This window comes from Pelophylax lessonae (assembly GCF_965119305.1).
Source record: "Pelophylax lessonae genome assembly, chromosome: 8".
Taxonomy (NCBI): Eukaryota; Metazoa; Chordata; class Amphibia; order Anura; family Ranidae; genus Pelophylax; species Pelophylax lessonae.
In genome coordinates, this window is record NC_138775.1 from 108,880,668 (window position 1) to 108,899,654 (window position 18,987).

At 43.3% G+C, this 18,987-nt stretch overlaps 1 protein-coding gene across 4 annotated transcripts in view; it reads right to left on the minus strand.

Annotated features, from left to right (window-relative positions):
* Positions 1–18,987, minus strand: part of TNRC6B (trinucleotide repeat containing adaptor 6B) — a 754,281-nt gene that overhangs the window by 475,809 nt on the left and 259,485 nt on the right. For all 4 annotated transcript variants that reach the window (XM_082265794.1, XM_082265793.1, XM_082265791.1 and 1 more), the window contains exon 5: positions 2,146–2,304. In XM_082265794.1, the coding sequence (XP_082121920.1) occupies positions 2,146–2,304 (159 nt within the window). The remainder of the gene's footprint in view (positions 1–2,145; positions 2,305–18,987) is intronic.

Consider the following 18,987-nt stretch of genomic DNA (forward strand, 5'->3'; position numbering starts at 1 on the left):
CTGCTCCAGCGTTGATCCGGTCTCCTCTATTGTAAGGCTGTGCAAATGCCAGATCGGATGCCAGGTTCCCCGCTGGGACAGGAGAGCTCGGAGGGGAGGGGGGAGACAAATAAAAGCCAGCTATAACCCCAATATCAATATAACCACTTGCAGTCAATTATGTGCATGTACATGATTCATGATGATCATAAGTGACAACCAAAATGTATTTGCGCAACCTTTCTTGTCAAACCAACAATTTATTGTTCTATACGAAAGAGAAATCAGATGGTGGAAGTCTAGTGAACATACAATAGATCATCTAGATTATGCTAAGGCATTTTAAATTGTACATCATAAAGGTTTAATCTATTAAATAAGGTCTGTTAAAATTATTGAAATATATCTACATGGATAGGAAACTGGTTACATGAACGGATCCAGGGAGTAACAATAACCATTAAAAGTTGTGAGTGATGTGCCCTGGGGTTCTGTCTTGGGGGGGGGGGGGGGGGGTCAGTTCAATTGCTTAAATTTCAGGGTTTGCTTATGGCACCAAATTACGTAGAGGAATAACGTCACAGAAGACCTTAAAATAGGGGGTTAGGTAGACATATGACAGTTGAGGTTAACTATTGAGAAATGTAAAGTATGCACTTGAGTTCAAAAACAGCCATGCAAAATCCACATTAGGAGGGGCTACCCTGGGAGATTTAGAAAAAGATCTGGGGGTGTTTTTAGATCATAGACTTAGCAATAGCATGCAATACGGTCAATCAGTAGAAAAGGGCATACATTCAATAGAAACAATAATTTGACCCCTTTACAAGCAACTGGTTCAGCCTTATGTTGAATATGCAGTTCAGTTTTGGTCAACAATCGTCAAGAAAGAGGTTGTTGAGTTAGAAAGAGTTTAGCAAAGAGCTACCTCCTCTAGGAGAATTGCTTACATAGATTACAGTTATTCACTCTGGAGAAGAGGATTTTAAGAGGGGCCATTATTACAATGTATAAATATCAAAGGGGACTCCATTAACTGTGATAAACAGTTTAGTATAAGGTCTCTGAAGAGGACACATGCCAGTGATTTGGGGTTATAAGAAAGGAGGTTTAAACTTAGATTGAGGAAAGAATTCTTTACTGTTAGAGCAGTAAAAAAAAATTTGGAACTCTATTTTTGCCCATCTGAATCTTTTTACTGGAACAATGTAATGCTACCATTGTGTTATTAACTTTGGACCTGGTTAAGTGTATAGGAGTATAAGTGATACAGACTTTGGGTCTGTATCACTTATACTCCTTAATACAATCTTTGAACAAGAACCTTGCTCCACCCTGTCCTTTCCGAAATAACAAAAAAAAATTGTGAAACTCTCTCCCACAGGAAGTGGTAATAGAGTTTTAATGTTATCCTTCTCATGTTTATTAAAAGTTTGTATTCTTGTTCAATAAATAAGTTTCAGAATTTATGGCTAAAATCTGTTTCTTTACAAGGGGGCGGGAGGGGTTATACTATCTTTACAGCGTTGTTAGTGAATGACCAATTTCCTTTAGCTGAATACTCATCCCGTGTAAGACACAACCTAAATTGTGGAAGCTCTGGCCAAAAAATAAATAAATAAAAAAATAAAAAGGCAAAGGGCTAACCAACACTATTATCTATAGGCTCCCTGTAGTCTATCATTTGACAACTGGTTATCTGATGAGCAATAATCAAAGCAGTAGCACGAGAGGTTCAAAACGAACAGATCCACAGAAAGAATAAAGGTAAACCCTTGCACTGCAGGTCCTCAAGTATGACTTCCTTTTTAGCAAGAACAGTAAAGCTCAGTAGTTCTTTAAATCCCAAACTGGCAGTTAAAGGCACCGTTTTAAATCCAATACTGCAGATTTACTGCTATAAGGCTGCAGGCACAGGTAACACACTTTTTTTTTTAGAAGAATTCAAAACAAAAATAATTTTTTTTCTTCATGCCACTGCTTGGCCACAATTAACACTTCTATATCACAGCAACTCTTCCCTTTTTGAATAGGTCCACTTTAAAATGTTAATATTTAATATTTGTTACCTTTTGTGGTTGGTAAAGTCTTCTAGGGGAGTGTTAAAAATACTCTACATGAAATTACACATTCATTTTTTTTCTTTTAGTAAAATTTTAATCTTACCAGTTTTCATGGCACTAGGAGCTACAGGGGGTGTGTTTCCCCAGCCTGGGGTTGGAGGTCCAGTTTCTTCGGTTTCCCCCCATCCAGAAGCAGGTTCAGATGGCTCACCCCAAGCTGCAGTGCCATTGTCAGCTGGGGGACCCTTATTTTTGCCCCAAACTAAATAAAAAAAAAAAAAAAAAAAAACAAACATTTAGGCATAGGCATTGACAAGTTCCAGCTGTAGAAAAGTGACTACCATGTTTCTGACATCATCAAATCTAGGTACATACAAATGGGATTTTTGTAGTTAGCATAAAAGTTCCAAGAGAGTTTTTTGTAGTTAGCATAAAGAGTTCCACCAATGGACACAGCGCTCCAAAATTAACTACTGGGTTATATTGCCTCCTCCAGGAGTAGGACTAGACAGAACAAAAAACACCTGGCTATGCCCATGGGCCGTTCTCAGCTGCCCCTCTCTCCGCTAGGTACAGTTTAGTAGCAAGCAGTATTGGAAGCATCAGAACTCCATAGAGGGGTGGGTGCTGTGTCAGTCGAATTTAGAGAAATGGGTTTTATTTTAAGTATAAAAATCCCAATTTCTCTTTCATTCATCAACGGACACAGCTCTCTATAAAACATAACTACTGGGACATCCAAAAGCAGTGCCTAAAGAAGAATGAGGGGTGGGGAAAATAACCCAAGGCTAAACGTAAGAGCCCTTAATCAGAACACAGGAGCTTTAACCGGGTCACAGGAGCCCCATCTGAAAAATAAAAGTTTACAAAAAAAAAACCCTCAAGAGGGAACAGCCCCTCTTAACCACTTAAGGACCGAGCCTATTTTTGACACATTTTGTTCACAAGTTAAAATCAGTATTTTTTCCTAGAAAACAACTTAGAACCCCCAAACATTATATATATTATTTTAGCAAAGACTCTGGAGAATAAAATGTCGGTCATTGCAATAATTTTTGTCACGCGGTATTTGCGCAGCGGTCTATAAAGCGCCATTTTTTTGGAAAAATTTTGAAAAATCACATTTCACTGCATTTAAAAAATACTAAACAGTAAAGTTAGCCCATTTTTTTTGTATATTGTGAAAGAACATGTCACGCCGAGTAAATAGATACCCAACATGTTACGGTTTAAAATTGCGCCCCCCCCTGGGATGTCGACAAACTACGGTCAATAGAGATCTCAATCTGCGACGCTTTAAATTTATTTAACGGTTACCAGTTTAGAGGTAGAGTGTAGCTCTTTTTTTTTAATTATTGCTCACACTCTGGCGATCGCGGCGATACCTCACATGTGTGGTTTGAACAGCGATTTCATTTCCGGCTCGACTTGCGTATACGTTTTTTTTTGTGCGCGAGCTAACGGTGACGGGGGCGGCAAAATTTTTTTTTTTTTTTTCCCATTTATTTTATTTATTTTTTTAACTTTATTACAGTTTTAAAAAAAAAAAAAATCTGATCACTTTTATTGCTGTCACAAGCAATGTAAACATCCCTTGTGACAGCAATATGTCGTGACAGGTACACTTTATGGAGGGATCGAGGGTCTAAAAGACCCCAAACCCCTCCACTACACTTCCCTGTATGCAAAATGCCAAAAACGGCGTTTTTGCATACAGCCGATTTTCAAATTTGCCGCCTTTTGCGGCACAGTAACCCGGAAGTGACGTCATGGACGCCGCCTCCGGGTTACGTCAACGGAGCACCGATCGATGCTGTTTCCGGCATTCATCGGGACTCCATCCAGCCGGCGGACGCGCCGGCTGGGTGCTCGGGGCTCCCGGTGGGACGGGAGCCCCGAGCAAAGCCACGGAAGGCGGCGGGAGGGGGGGGGACGTCCCCTCCCGCCCCCCCGGGTACCGATCGAGCGGCTCCCGAGCCGCATCGGTCGGTACCGACGGAAAGCCAACCGTCGGCTTCAAACCACGGTACCGGAATGATGCCTCTAGCTAGAGGCATCATCCCGGTACACTACCGCAAAGTTTACTGACGTAGACCTACGTTAGTATGCGGTAAGTGGTTAAACAGCAGCCTGCAAAACTTTGTAGCCAAAAGAAGCATCTGCAGATGCCAAAGTATCTACCTGATAGAAATTTACAAACTTGTGATATTTGTGCCCGATGACGGAAGGCCCAAGAAGTACTAAGCTATTCTGAGTAGAATGCGCCGTGACAGAGAAAGGTGGAACCTGACCGTCTGTTTGATCCATCTGGAGATGGTAGCCGAAGAAACGTCCAGCCCTTTAGTCCATCTGTTACCACGAATAGAGTCCGATCTCCGAAACGGCTCAGTAGCTGCCAGATACACCCAAATAACACAAACCACATCCAAGGTATGCAAAGCAAATTCCCCGGAATAAGCCAGCTTGGGACACAAGGAAGGCAATACAATGTCCTCATTCAAATGGAAGTCAGAGACAACTTTGGGCAGGAATGATGGACAGGGACGAAGAACCACTTTATCCCTACGGAGCACTAAATAGGGACTGCGACAGAATAATGCCGCCAATTCCAATACCCTGCAGGCCGAAGTAATAGCCACCAAGAAGGTCACCTTCTGGGATAACATAGGCAAGGGAATCTCCCGCATATTCTCAAATGAAGGTTTTTGGAGAACTGAAAGTACTAAATTTAAATCCCACGGCGGCAAAAGACTGTACAGGTGGAGCCACATGTTGAACCCCCTGAATGATGGTAAGAACTAAAGAGTGCGTAGCTAGGGGGTCACTAAAAGAAGATTACCAGGACAGACATCTGGCCCTTGATGGTTTTCAAGGCCAACTTCTGATCAACGCCCTTTCGAAGAAAGGCTAGGATCTGAGCAACAGAAAAGGATAGAGGATGAGCGCCAATCGACTCACACCAAGAAATGTATGCTTTCCACATATAATGGTATATCTTGCTGGAAGACGACTTCCTCGCCTTCACCATAGTAGGGATCACTGATCCAGACAGACCTCCATCTCTCAGTACCTGGCTTTCAATAGCTAAGCCATTAAAACCAGCAACTGTAAAGCAGGATAGTAGATCAGCCCTTGAGACAACTGGTCTCCTGTGAGAGGAAGCCCCCAAGTGACGTTTATGGCCACCAGACTGATTTGAAAAGATCCTCGCCCATTCAGTTAGGGTCTGAGACACCAGGGCCGCAATATCGAGTCAGCCATTGTAAACATGCTGCGTGACACAGCCTCTCCTGTCAGCCGGGTCCTTTTTATAGATTTTATATATATATATATATATATATATATATATATATTATATACACACTTTTTTAAATTTCAATCCAAAAATACAAACAATCCATAATATTCAAAATTCTTTTTAACATACAAAATTTTAAACTTTCTACTACTTATTCCTATTGTTGGGTTTCACTTCTTCATCTTATACGTTTACTCCTTCTGCCCCCTATTCCATCCATTCTTCCAGATATTAGTTTTTTTAAAGTCTATCCATTTCTTTCATTTATTTGTAAAATGATCAACCAGTTTTTCCTCTCTATTGCCCAAATACTTCATTTTAGGTATATATTAAATTTTTAAATAAATAAATAAAAGGTGTCTGAAAAATCAAGTCCATCTATAGAACATAAGTCCAAACAACTCATAAATCCAAGTGGAAGACGATATTCTGTGTCAATGTAAATTCAAAACCGACATCAGCTAATGTTTCTCCACCAAAGTAAAAACTCACCGGACCCATATGCTGTCTTATCAGGACAGCTGAAAGCGTGTGAGATGAAGCCAGAGAAATCAAGCGGGGAATGATCTTCCTACCCCTTCACCGGACATGCTTTCCTCAGCCCATAACAGGCAGGAGAGAAAAGAAATCTCCTCATGGTGTAGTATTTATTAAAACGTCCACAATGAGTGTGAACAGTGAGTAGAAAAAATGCAAAAAAGTTGGACCCGGCGCTACCACTTTAAATCGTGCATGTGCAAATTAGAAAAGTGCATATAGTGCTAAAGTGCACCCAATAAGATATAAAATATAAATTATAAAATATATGTATAGTATGTAAAGTGCTACGTGCTATTTATGGGCTGTGCTTGATGTGCCACATTGTAAACATCATATGTTGTACATATAAAGTGCCGAGTGCTGATAATGCCAAGAACCACGTGTAGTGATTAAGGAGACAAATAAACAAGCAAAGTTATGGCGTTGGTGGATGTCCCACCAGAAACACCGCTGCTTACCACACTCTCTCGGCCAATGCCTCGACACTTCCTGGTCACTAAAATAAAGGATAAGCCTCCATTGCGTAGCATATGTTATGTCAACCAAAATAACGTAGCATCCACTCACAGTTAGGGAGTTCACTTTCAGCTTGAGAGGTGTTCACCTCTCAAGCTGAAAGTGAACTCCCTAACTGTGAGTGGATGCTACGTTATTTTGGTTGACATAACATATGCTACGCAATGGAGGCTTATCCTTTATTTTAGTGACCAGGAAGTGTCGAGGCATTGGCCGAGAGAGTGTGGTAAGCAGCGGTGTTTCTGGTGGGACATCCACCAACGCCATAACTTTGCTTGTATATTTGTCTCCTTAATCACTACACGTGGTTCTTGGCATTATCAGCACTCGGCACTTTATATGTACAACATATGATGTTTACAATGTGGCACATCAAGCACAGCCCATAAATAGCACGTAGCACTTTATATACTATACATATATTTTATAATTTATATTTTATATCTTATTGGGTGCACTTTAGCACTATATGCACTTTTCTAATTTGCACATGCACGATTTAAAGTGGTAGCGCCGGGTCCAACTTTTTTGCATTTTTTCTATTTTACTGCCTCAGAGGTAGGTTGGAGGCAGCTTACACCACCATTTGAGCCTGATTCAGTACAACTCCATAGCGCTGGTATACAATCCCTTTTATTTATTTGTGAACAGTGAGTGTTCACTTTTTACTTTGGTGGAGAAACATTAGCTGATGTCGGTATTGAATTTACATTGACACAGAATATCGTCTTCCACTTGGATTTATGAGTTGTTTGGACTTATGTTCTATAGATGGACTTGATTTTTCGAACACTTTTTTCAGACACTATTGTTTAGTGCTGCAACCTTTTATTTCACTGGTGTTTGTATGTTCACACTGTTTTGCAAGCTGCTATTTTTTGTAGATTAGGCGCTGACATTTTCCTTTTATTTATATATTCAATTTTGTTAAACCAATCTCTTGTAGAGGGCTTTCCGATTCAAGCCATTTTTTTGGTATTGCACCTTTAGCCGCATTTATAAGGTTAGGTACTAATGTTTCTTTTATACTTCCTATATGATTTTTCTGTTTTATGAAATAAACATGTCCATGGACACATTTCTACTGTTATTTCCTTGATATATTGCTGTACTTTCTGCCAATAAACGCGTATCTTTGGCCATTTCCACCACTCAATACTGTTCCGTCCATCACCATCTTCCAACCACCCGATACTGCTCTGTATCTCACCCACTTGCCGTAAGTGACACCCGGTGATACCGCTCCGTTCGGCATACGATCTCTGAGGTCACGTGGTCTCCCTCTTTAGGCATTACCATAATGTAGGCCTGTAATGATTCTAGTCTCATTTCCTCGCCTTCTCCTATCCTCTTCATACATACTAATATTTCTTTAAATCTTCTATAGTATCGGATAGTATATCCATCTGGGCCAGGGCTTTTCCTGGTCGGTGTGCTTTTAATTTCCTTGATTATCTCTCTTTGTGTAATTGGCGTTTTTAGCTTCAGGAATTTATCTGTAAATTTTTGGTAATCCTGACTCGCTTATATACTTCTGTATCCTTTGTTTTCTGTTTTGTTCTATATATCTAGGTTCTTTCTGCCATACATTATATAAAGTATCTTTGTAACGTTGAAAAGCTTCAGCTATCTGTTGTTAAATATACCGTCTTCCCTTTATGATCTTTTATTTTTTTTCTATATAATTTTTAGATTTTTTTGTTTTTTTAACATCCTTGCAAGATATTTCCCTGGTTTGTTTCCCCATCTTTATCTTTCTTTGGCCATTCTATTAAAGTTGCATCTAGTTTCTTCTTCCAATAAATCTTTAAATTTTTCCTTTTTTCAATACCAGAGATTCTGGTTGCCCTTCGTCTAGGTTTTTCTAATGTTTCTGCTCCATCTCATGACTCTCTGCTATTAATCTTCTTATATTTAAAGTTCTTTCCTTTTTTGTTTCCTAGAGCTTATTGAAATGAGTACTCCTCTGATGTAGGCTTTATGGGCCTCCCATATAGTGGCTATAGGGACGTCTAATGTTCATTTTCCGAGAAGTATTGTTCTAGTTCCTTCTCTATATCTTTTCCTATTTCAATATGTTGTATTAGATCTTCATTTATCCGCCACATTTATCTTTCTCTGGGAACCTGGAATTTTTTATCTCCATCATAACTGGGGCATGGACAGATATAGTTATTGTTCCTATAGAGGTTTTTTTAACAGCTATTTCTAAGCTCTATATTCTAACAATCTAATCTTGAGTACATGCACCAGTGAGTGGAAGGAAAAATCTCTCTCAGATGTTGTGTTATCCATACATCCAATAATTGACATTGAAAAAGCTTATTCCTTATCTTTGATTGACGTCCTTCCACTTCCAGTGCATCTGACGTACTATCCAGAGATGGATCCATACAGAAGTTAAAGTCACCTGCTAATAATTGATTACCCTTATAAAGAGCATCAGCTTATCCAATAATTTCTTCAGATAGCCTCTTAGGTTTTTATTCGGACAGTACACATTTGCCAGGGTCCAGTCCGATCAGCTGACCTTTTAAAAAGATGAATCGGCCATCTGGATCATTCAGTCTATCTTCTATGGAAAAATCTAACTTCCTTTGAGAATAATATTGCTACTCCCTTTGCTCTCTTAGTTGGTGTATCCCCATAATACCATTGTGCCCTGTGCAATATAGGTTTCCTGCAAAAAATACTATATTAGCAAAATTACGTCTAAGTTCTTCTAATACTTTCTATAATTTTAGTGGGGGTAGTCATCCCTCTGACATATGTCAATAGTTTTAGAGCCATCTCTCTTTCCTCTCCCTTGTCTTGAAACCTTATTGCCTTTCTCTCTCCCACCTGGTTGAGGCTACTATTATCCATATCAGAGGGCTTATCTTAGACTCAAACGAGGCAGTATCATATATTTCCATCATATAGTTAACACAACATTGATTACCTTTTATATCCCATCTCCCCCCCCCCCCCATCCCAGCCTCTCCCTCCCCCATTCCTTCTTTATGATGGCCAACTCTTCGGGTTTCGATGTCCTCCTTAACGTTTCATGAGATAAATCCATAAAGATCTTTGTGCTACGGTTTTCAAAATTTATTGGTGTTTTTTTCTTTTTAAAGTTCTCCCATATTTGGGCCTTTTCAGGATATTTCTGAAATCTAATGATGTCCCTGAGGGCTTCTGCTGGAATGCCCATTGATTTCCTGATCCGGTGAACTCTTGCAACATGTAGTTGTTCCTTTTCATCTCTTCCTAATAAAGGGTTGAAGATTTTTCTCATTTTATCTAATTAGTCCTCTCCGTGTTTTACATCGGGTATTCCACAAATTCTTAGGTTTGTCCTCCTGTTTCTATTCTCTTGATCTTCCATCTTGTATGCAAGATTTGTGTATTCTCTCTTTATATATTTAATTTCCTTTCTTAATTCGTGTATTGGGTTTATATAAAATTGTCCTGTCTTTTTTTCAAACTCTTCCACCTGCTCCAATACATGGCCTTATTAATTTTCATCAATTCACTTTTTAAAGATGTTTCTAATCCAGCAAACATTGCCGCCATTTCACCCTTTGTAGGCAACTGATCGTTCAGCGATTGCTCTGCATGTTCTTGCTCTGGTTCTACTTCTAGTTCTACTCTGAATTCTGCTGGAATATCCTGGTTTAATGGTGACCTTTGCTGTTCAATTTTTACTTTTGTTTCACTGTTTTTTTGCGGGCTTCTTGCTGTCTCTCTTGGGATTGCTTATCTGAGGTGTTCTCCTGTGACATATGCTGTCTTATTGTTGCGGGACTGGAACTCACTCTTGGTGACTTTGTAGTCGCTCCACCTCTCACTGTTTTACCCCTCATTTTTTTTTAATGTATTTTTGCCCCTTCTCAGGTTTGCCAACAGAGGGTCTAAGATAGGTCTCATAGAATATGTCTCAGGCAATAGTTAAGAGTAGTGTATAGATACTGTTAATTTTGAACAAAAGTTGAAATAACCTGGGGCAAGAAGAAATTAGACTGGTCTCACCGATCTAATGAACTAGGTTAAACTGTATTGCAGTGTTGCTGTGTCTTTTATAGTACCCAGGCTATTCCAGCCACAAACTACAGGGACAAAACGGCCCGAGCCACCTCCGATCTCATGAAGGGTGTTTTCAGGCACCTTCACTTCTTGCCCTCTCCACAACCACTGAGATACTCAAGCCGGCTTGAGCAATTTCTAAAATATCAGCGGTCTATCAGCTGTGCCCCCACGCTCGTACTCTTTCAACCATTCTAATCATCCATTATCCATTGCAGAGCCTCACTCTCCACTCCGTACCTCCTCCTTGACCGACACGTGGCTCCGCAAACAGCAGCAGCAGCAGATCTCCAGACCTCCGAGACGCGACGGGCAGAGGAGAAGCCGACCGAGGCAAGGCTGGGTGGGGTGGAAGGGGAGAGGGAGGGAGAACCACATCCTGCTGCTACTTGCTGGGATAGCGCGGCTCCCAAGCTCTATGTGCACGTCATGTAGGCTCCTCCCCTCTCTGGATCAGTCTTGTGTCAGCCTGCTCCTTAAAGGACGAGGATTCCTCTACTAGGATCACGATAGCTTTTTTCAACCTGGAAACAGGAGGGTCCTCCACTGGTGGACTAGTCCGCTTTTTTAAAAGTGACTCCTCATAAGGGTAAGTACAGCAAAACCTTAGGGGACCAAAAAGGGTAATTTTGGTTGTTCCCATTCCCTACAGGAAAACCTGTCAAAACAAGGCACATAAAGAAACACCTGTGGAGTGCGAGGTAACTTATGCGTACCAAATGACACAGCCACGTCCGTGCCTACATCAGCTACATCAACCGCATCCTCCATTTTTAAAGTATCATGCACTGCAGTGATAAGTGCGTCTACCAGCACTTTTTGATTTGCTGCTGCGACCATAAGAGGAATCATCCTTACTAGTGGTGGGCTTGAGCACGATATGGCCATATGGTGGGACCAAATCCCCATTTTTATTTATGGATTGTCTTCATATTTGATAGTCATTTCTTTTGCATGTGTGCGCTATTCTATTTTAATAACCATCCTCACTATCGGATGGATCCGAGGGTGTGACATTAAGCCCCCCCAGCAGCATCAGGCTCAGAATCAGATGAGACAGATTGAGCAGGGAAAGGCAGGGGACGCATCCTCCTAGGCCTTTGCCCATGTGCCACTTCCACCTGGGACGCTAAGAACTGCAGGACCACGGTCAGTGCAACCATAAAAAGCTGGGGTTTCCAAGGGACCTGCCACCTCCATGGAGGGGGGCAGAGGGGGAGATGTGACCAGGAGGCCCAATAGGGAAAGGTAGACCTTGCAGTACAAAAAAAATCTTTTGGCACCACTAAAGGATCCTCCCAAGGCTCAGGGTACCCATCAACAGAGAGAGATAACAGGGACCCCCAAGGACTCACCCTACCAATCAGGGGAGCACCGAGAATTCAGATCCCAGCATTACCATGGACATCATCCCTGTTCATATGTCCCGGGCACAGGAAGAGGAAACTGAGGAGGAGAAGGAGGAGCTTCGGCATGCCAAGGCTTCAATAGTCTCCAGCACTAAGGGAAAATGGCCCCCGTGACATCATCCGGATAAACAAACATGGCCGCCAGCTGGAGACAAGCCAGACTAAGGAAAAATAGCTGCCATCATTTACAGATGCTGAAGCATACTGTAAGGAGCTTTCCTGCGCTATCTGCAACGGACTCTCTGCAAGGGGCCCCCCTGAAGGTAGGACGCACATTAGCCCACTGCGCACTCTGCACTGGGTCCCCCTGCACTCACTATACCCACACTGCAAATAGCACCTAGGGGTCTCCTACACTGCAGACTACCAGGGTGGGACATACACTATCCCAGGAACCTTACAGAGTGGGGATAGTGGGAAAAACCCCAGTGGTCTCTGCTGCATCCTCTGCCCTGGGACCCCCAGACTCCAGGTCCAGACAGGGGGGAAGGGAGTGGGGGAAGACCAGCTCATTGAGGGATTTAAAGATGGGAGGAGGGAACCTGCAGGCAGGTCCGACCGTCCCTGGAGGTTACCGCGTCCACCCCAAAAAGGGAAGGGGGGGGGGTACTGTACTTATACTTCCATGGTGCGGGTAGGACTCCAGATAGAATCCTTGCCACCGAAGTAGGGGAGCTGTCATCCAAGGGACCTCTGCGACTCAGACTCAAGCCCAGTTGTATGCAAACCTGCGAGACATTAAAACTTGCGGGCAAACCTCTGTCCGCGCGGCTATGTTGCGGCCAACCTAGGGCGTATCTGCAGTCTGCACTCGCTGGCTGGGGAGACCACTGGATCTAGATGCCCAGCCCAGCAGTTAATTGTAGATCTCCCGTGAGAAAAAAACAAAAAACATGTAGGGAAAGAGAAAAAAATTGCTAGGACCAGAGATCCCAGCTGGGACTAGACAGAATAAAACTAATTACCTAGAGCAGAGAGGGGGGTTATACACCAGCTGAAGACGGCCCATGGGCGTAGCCAGTGTTTTTTGTTCTGCCTAGTCCTACTCCTGGAGGAGGAAAAATAACCCAGTAGTTATGATTTATTGAGCGCTGTGTTCATCGATGAACCAAAGAGAAAGAATGTTTAAATGCCTCACCTTAAAGGGGATCACAGGGTCTGTCAAGGTAGCAAAAAAAAAAAACTCACTATTTTGCTGGCATGCGTTTCCTTTCACCATCCCATTCCATTCCATTCCAACGCTTCAGCCTCTGTAGGTCTGCTTGAAATTCAACTCTTTCAGTAATGTCAGATTCCAGTGTTCCCTACCATGCCTCTGACCCCTACATTACCACAAAACTAAGCATCGACTTAGGGGTACATGGATGGAACAGTTAGCAAACAGTGGGGGACACTGGCATCTGATACTCCCTGAAATGTGGAATGCAAAAGACTAATGAAGGCTGTGGATTCACTCACTGGCCCCTACATCACTACAGAACACCCTGTTTGGACTTAAAGAATATGTAAACCCACCATTTCATATTCCTGATACATGCCTGCTGTATGCTTTTAGGTCGCCCCTATGATTGACAGGACAGAAAGTGCTGCTATGACCTGCCAAAGGGGTCTAATATTGTATCCATCATCTGTCTATTATCATCATCTCTCAGAAGGACTGTGGCTGACAGCATGCATTTTAGACAGTGATGGGTATGGTGACTTGATATTGTCCTCTGATCTTGAAGGTCTGCCAAAATCTCTGACATTTTCCTTGGTTCCTTTCTCTACCATTTAGGTTTTCCTTCTGTTGAGTGCGGGGTCCAAATTTCTCTTTCGGGGAGGTTGGCTTTTAATCCAATTGCCCTCAACATCTTGATATTAGCAACCATGGTTACAGGAACCTGAACCTCGTTGGACATGCTTTTTAGCCTGTATTATGCTAATATTTTCTTTTTACCAGCCAATTCTATGCTCTTTCTTCTCTTGTTTATTTTCACGGTTTTGTACGCAATGACACATTGGGGGTGATTTGTCAAAGCTTTACCAAACAAGCTGAAGTTAGAAGCCGACTATGCACAGCTGCACCAGATTTTGCAGTTTAATCATAGCCAACATGGGGGGACTCACCAATGCAGCTGCACAATATGTGGATTTCTACCTACAGCTCATGGTGGTGGATTTGCTATCATACATAAGAGATTCCACTTACCTGTTGGAAATTTAGAAAAACTAGAGATGGAAAGGATACATGAGCTATCACTGGATGTCTGCTCCCTATATAAATGGATTTTTGTAAAATCTTACCGTAAAATCCTTTTCTCTTAAGCTCATTGACAGACACAGTCCTCTTGATTAATATCAAATTGGGTTATACTGCCCTCTACAGGAGTAGGACACTAGGCAGAAGGAAAACGTTCTGGCCACACCTTAGGGGCAGTCCCAGAGGGTATATCCTCTCTCTCTCTGCTACAGGATGTTAGTTATGTCACAAAGCAGTGTCAGAGAATTTAACCCAACCCAACTCAAAAGTAGAGGGGCGGGTACTGCGTCTGTCAATGAGCTTGAGAGAAAAGAATTTTACGGTAAGATTTTACAAAAATCCATTTTTCTCTGTCGCTCATTGACAGACGCAGTCCTCTTGATTAATATCAAATTGGGACGTTCCAAAGCAGTGCCACAAATGAGGGGTGGGATAACAGAAATCAAAATTTAAATCCAGAAGGCCCAACCGGTGCCGACTAGAAGTCTAAAAGGCTCATCAAACCAAAGGATGAGACTCAACTGAAAACCCAACAGAAAAAAACCCTCGAGGTAGACCAACGGTCTCCTCAAATTGCGGCCTGCAAAACCTTGCGGCCAAAAGAGGCATCCGCCGATGCCAACACATCAACTTTATAAAATTTTGTAAAGGTATGAACCGACGACCAGGTAGCCGCCTTGCAAACCTGGACCACTGGCGCCTGATGGCGGAAGGCCCAGGAAGCGCCCGAGTGGAGTGCGCCTTAACAGGGAACGGAGGATTCCGACCCTTAATAGAATAAGCCTGTACCACCGTCTGTCTGATCCATTTGGAGATAGTCGCGGCAGATGCAGGCAACCCCTTTTTGGGGCCATCCGTGTTCACAAAAAGTGAATCCATCTTACGAAACGAGTCCGTAGTTTTCAAGTATACCCTGATTGCCCGAACTACATCCAAGGAATGTAACGCAAACTCCCGAGGATGACTGGGCTTAGGACACAGGGAAGGTAACACAATATCTTCATTCAGATGAAACTCTGAAACCACTTTAGGAAGGAAGGATGGATTCGGACGAAGAACCACCTTATCCCTATGAAACAACAGATATGGGGAACGACAAGATAATGCGGCCAGTTCTGACACCCTGCGTGCAGAAGTAATGGCCACCAAGAAGGCCACCTTCTGGGATAACGTAAGCAAGGGAATCTCCCTGATATTTTCAAAGGGAGGTTTCTGAAGAACCGACAACACCACATAAAGATCCCAGGGCGGTAAGGGCGCGCGCACTGGCGGAGCCAAGTGCCGCACCCCCTGGATGAAATTCCGCACCAAGGAATGGGTAGCCAAAAGGTTTCTTAAAGAAAATTGCCAACGCTGAAACCTGACCCTTGACAGTGCTCAAGGCCAGCTTCTGCTCAACCCCCTGTTGCAGAAAAGCCAAGATTCGGGTCACCGAATAGGCACATGGAGGAAATCCAAGGGATTCACACCACGCAATGTAAGACCTCCATGTGCGATGATAGACTTTTCTGGAAGTCGCTTTCCTTGCTTTAATTAAAGTGGGAATAACTGAAGTTGACAATCCCTTGTCCTTCAGCACCTGAGTCTCAATAGCTAGGCCGTTAAAGCCCGCGATTGTAAAGGAAGATGGAAGATCGGTCCCTAAGACCGCAGATCCTCCCTGGGAGGAAGTCTCCAAGGAGCGTCCGCGACCAGCCTGACCAAGTCGTACCCGGGTCGACGAGGCCAGTCCGGAGCTACCAGGATAACTGGAATTCCCTCCACTTCTATCCTGCGAAGAAGTTTCGGCAGCAACTTGAGAGGAGGGGAGACATACAGTAGCTGATACTGTCCCCACAGGGCGACCAGCGCGTCTGTTGCTTCCGCTCAGGGATCTCGGGAGCGGGCTACAAACCTCCGCACCTTCCTGTTGAGCCGAGCTGCCAACAGATCCACCTCCGGGGTGCCCCAATGAAGGCACAGCTGGTGAACTACCTCTGGATGAAGAGGCCATACCCCTTGATCAAGAATCTGACGGCTGAGATAATCTGCCTGCCGATCTTCCACCCCCGGAGTGAATACCGCGGAGAGAGCCGGAACAAACCGTTCCGTCCAACGAAGGATACTGGCCACTTCGATGGCCGCCAGGACACTCTAGGTGCCCCCTTGGTGATTGACCTAAGCCATGGCCGTGGCATTGTCCGACTGGATCCGAACCGGGCTGCCCTGGAGCTGCTCGGTCCAGTAAATCAGACAAAGTCTGATCGCTCTCAGTTCCAATACATTTATCGGTAACCTGGATTCTATCGGAAGAAATGACTTCCCCTGGCTGAGCCTCGGAGACCGAAGCCACCAGACCAGAGACTCCCTGGTCCGCTCGCTCAACCGGATCAGATTGTCCAGAGAATCGGGATTCCGATTCCGTTTGAAAAGAATCTCCTTTTGGAAAATTCGGGCATGAGACTGGGCATACGGTACTGCCTCTAAGCAGGCCACCATCAGCCCCAGAATCCTCATGCAAGTCCGAAGGGAAGGCCAGTTGACGGACAGTAACATCCGAATCATTCACTGAATCTTCCGGAGCTTCTCCGTAAGGAGACACACCCTTGCCAAGGATGTCTCCAAAGTTAGGCCCAGATAGTTCAACCTCCTGGTGGGAATCCGATAGTCAGCTCCCAAACCAAGCCTCCTGGTTCTTATTCACTAAATCACCCTCAAGAGGGGGATCTGTGACACCTGTTATAGGATGGAGGGGGGACCCAGGATCATGAGGGTCCGATCATCCCAGGGAGGGGCCCGCGTCCACCCACAAACCCGTCAGGGGGAGACGGGGAACATTTTACTCACCATACCGGAACAGGCGGGCGCCAACTCCTGACAGAACCCCTCTCCACCGAGGTGGGGGGGGCTGTCGACCAATACGGACGCCACGACTCAGTTTCCAACTGGTCGTCGGCGTCCCGGCGAGACGTTTAACTCGCAGGGTCAGTCCCCGTCCAGTGGGACTATGTCGCGGCCGACCCAGCGCGGAGCTAGGGCCTGCACGCGCTCGTAGGCTGACTGGAGTGACCACTGGATCTCAACATCCAGCCCGTCGCCCAGCTCCAGCATAATTGCTTGAAGATCTCACAGGAACAACTGGAGAAAAAAGCTGCCTAAAAAAATTTTTTTCTATAAAAATCTTGCCAGGACCAAAGATCCCAGCAAGGAACTTAGGTCCTTACTCCTGACTAGACAGAAAAAAACTAACATCCTGTAGCAGAGAGAGAGAGGATATACCCTCTGGGACTGCCCCTAAGGTGTGGCCAGAACGTTTTCCTTCTGCCTAGTGTCCTACTCCTGTAGAGGGCAGTATAACCCAATTTGATATCAAGAGGACTGCGTCTGTCAATGAGCGACAGAGAAATGTCTATTAAGCAAAAATTTGGAATGGAAGCACTCTTTTTTTTTTGGGTTAAAAATTAGTCCGTTGACCCATCCCAAACCAAATTTGTTTCTAAGTGCATCTTGTTTGCCTTACAGCATAACCATTTTTAGCTCATGGACACATTCTATCTACAAAAAAATGGTTAAAGCTATGGGCGCAAATTTTGTGCCCAGTTACGCTAACCTATTCATGGGTTCTTGGGAGGCCTGTTACATCTGGCCCAACAATCCATTTGCTCATCAATGGTTTTTGGTCTGCTTCATAGATGACATAATTGTCATTTGGGATGGACCTCTATAGACATCTATTTCCTTTACCCAATAATTGTAACCAGAACCCATATGGCATTATAGTATTACACATGTAGCAGACCTAGAATCTTTAGTTTTTCTTTCTGGATCCCCATCTAACAGTAGATAATACGGGGAAAGTTAGGTCAAAAACTCACTTTAAACAAGTAGCGGGCAACTCCTACCTACATTGGAGTTATCCATTATGGAAAAAGAAAATACCAGCCAGTCAGTTCCAAAGATTTAGACGGAATGATAGAAGAAGTTGACACAGAACACAGTAATCCCTGACACTTTGCCAGCTTTCACAATGAAAGCCCACAAAGTCTAAAACTATTTGGGAGTGAAGCCATTTCAGCTCAACTGTCAGGCAATTGTGTGGTAGGTAAACCCACTGAATTTTCACAATCGACAGTATGACACCGAAAGGGTTGAATGACGGCATTGAAATTAGCACAGTATTGTAAGCATTTTATGATGCTCCCGCTTTTTCTCTTCACTGTTGTCTTACAAAGTAACAAAATATAGCAATAGAAGATAAATGGTGAGGTCAGAACATTAATATTGCAACATGGGGATATGCAGCCAACCCCCAAAATACCCTTTAAAACCAAAATATGTACAAACAATAGTCCTGTTTTTCTTTCTTTTTTCTTAGTATCATAACCCATAGGTGATAAGGGCAGAAGAGTTTTCCTTATATAATCTATTACATCATTTGATAGTAGCCAACCTGATTAAAATAGTTTATAGATGTACTTCTTTGTGAACAAGGTTTCAATAATAATCCTATATGTATACAAGAAATTTGGAGTTAAAAAGGAAATAAACGTCCTTCTTTTGCTTTTACCTATAGGTAGTGTAAATATCTCCTAAGCGGGCACCGTTTAGGAGATATTTACATTGCATGCCGCCAGTGACATCTAAAGGAACGGCCGCCCGTTGCTGTACTGTGCCGCAAACGGCGGCTCCGACACGCGTAGTAAGTTTAACATAATGTGCTAGTATACAATGCATACTAGCACATTATGGCTTTACCCCACAGGTCCCCCCCCCCCCCAAAAAAAAAAGACAAAAACAAAAACAAATAGTTTACAACCTCTTTAAAATAATAGGGCAATTGCACATAATTAGATATTGTTTTTTGTAATAACATTGGGATAACGGATATTTTAAGAT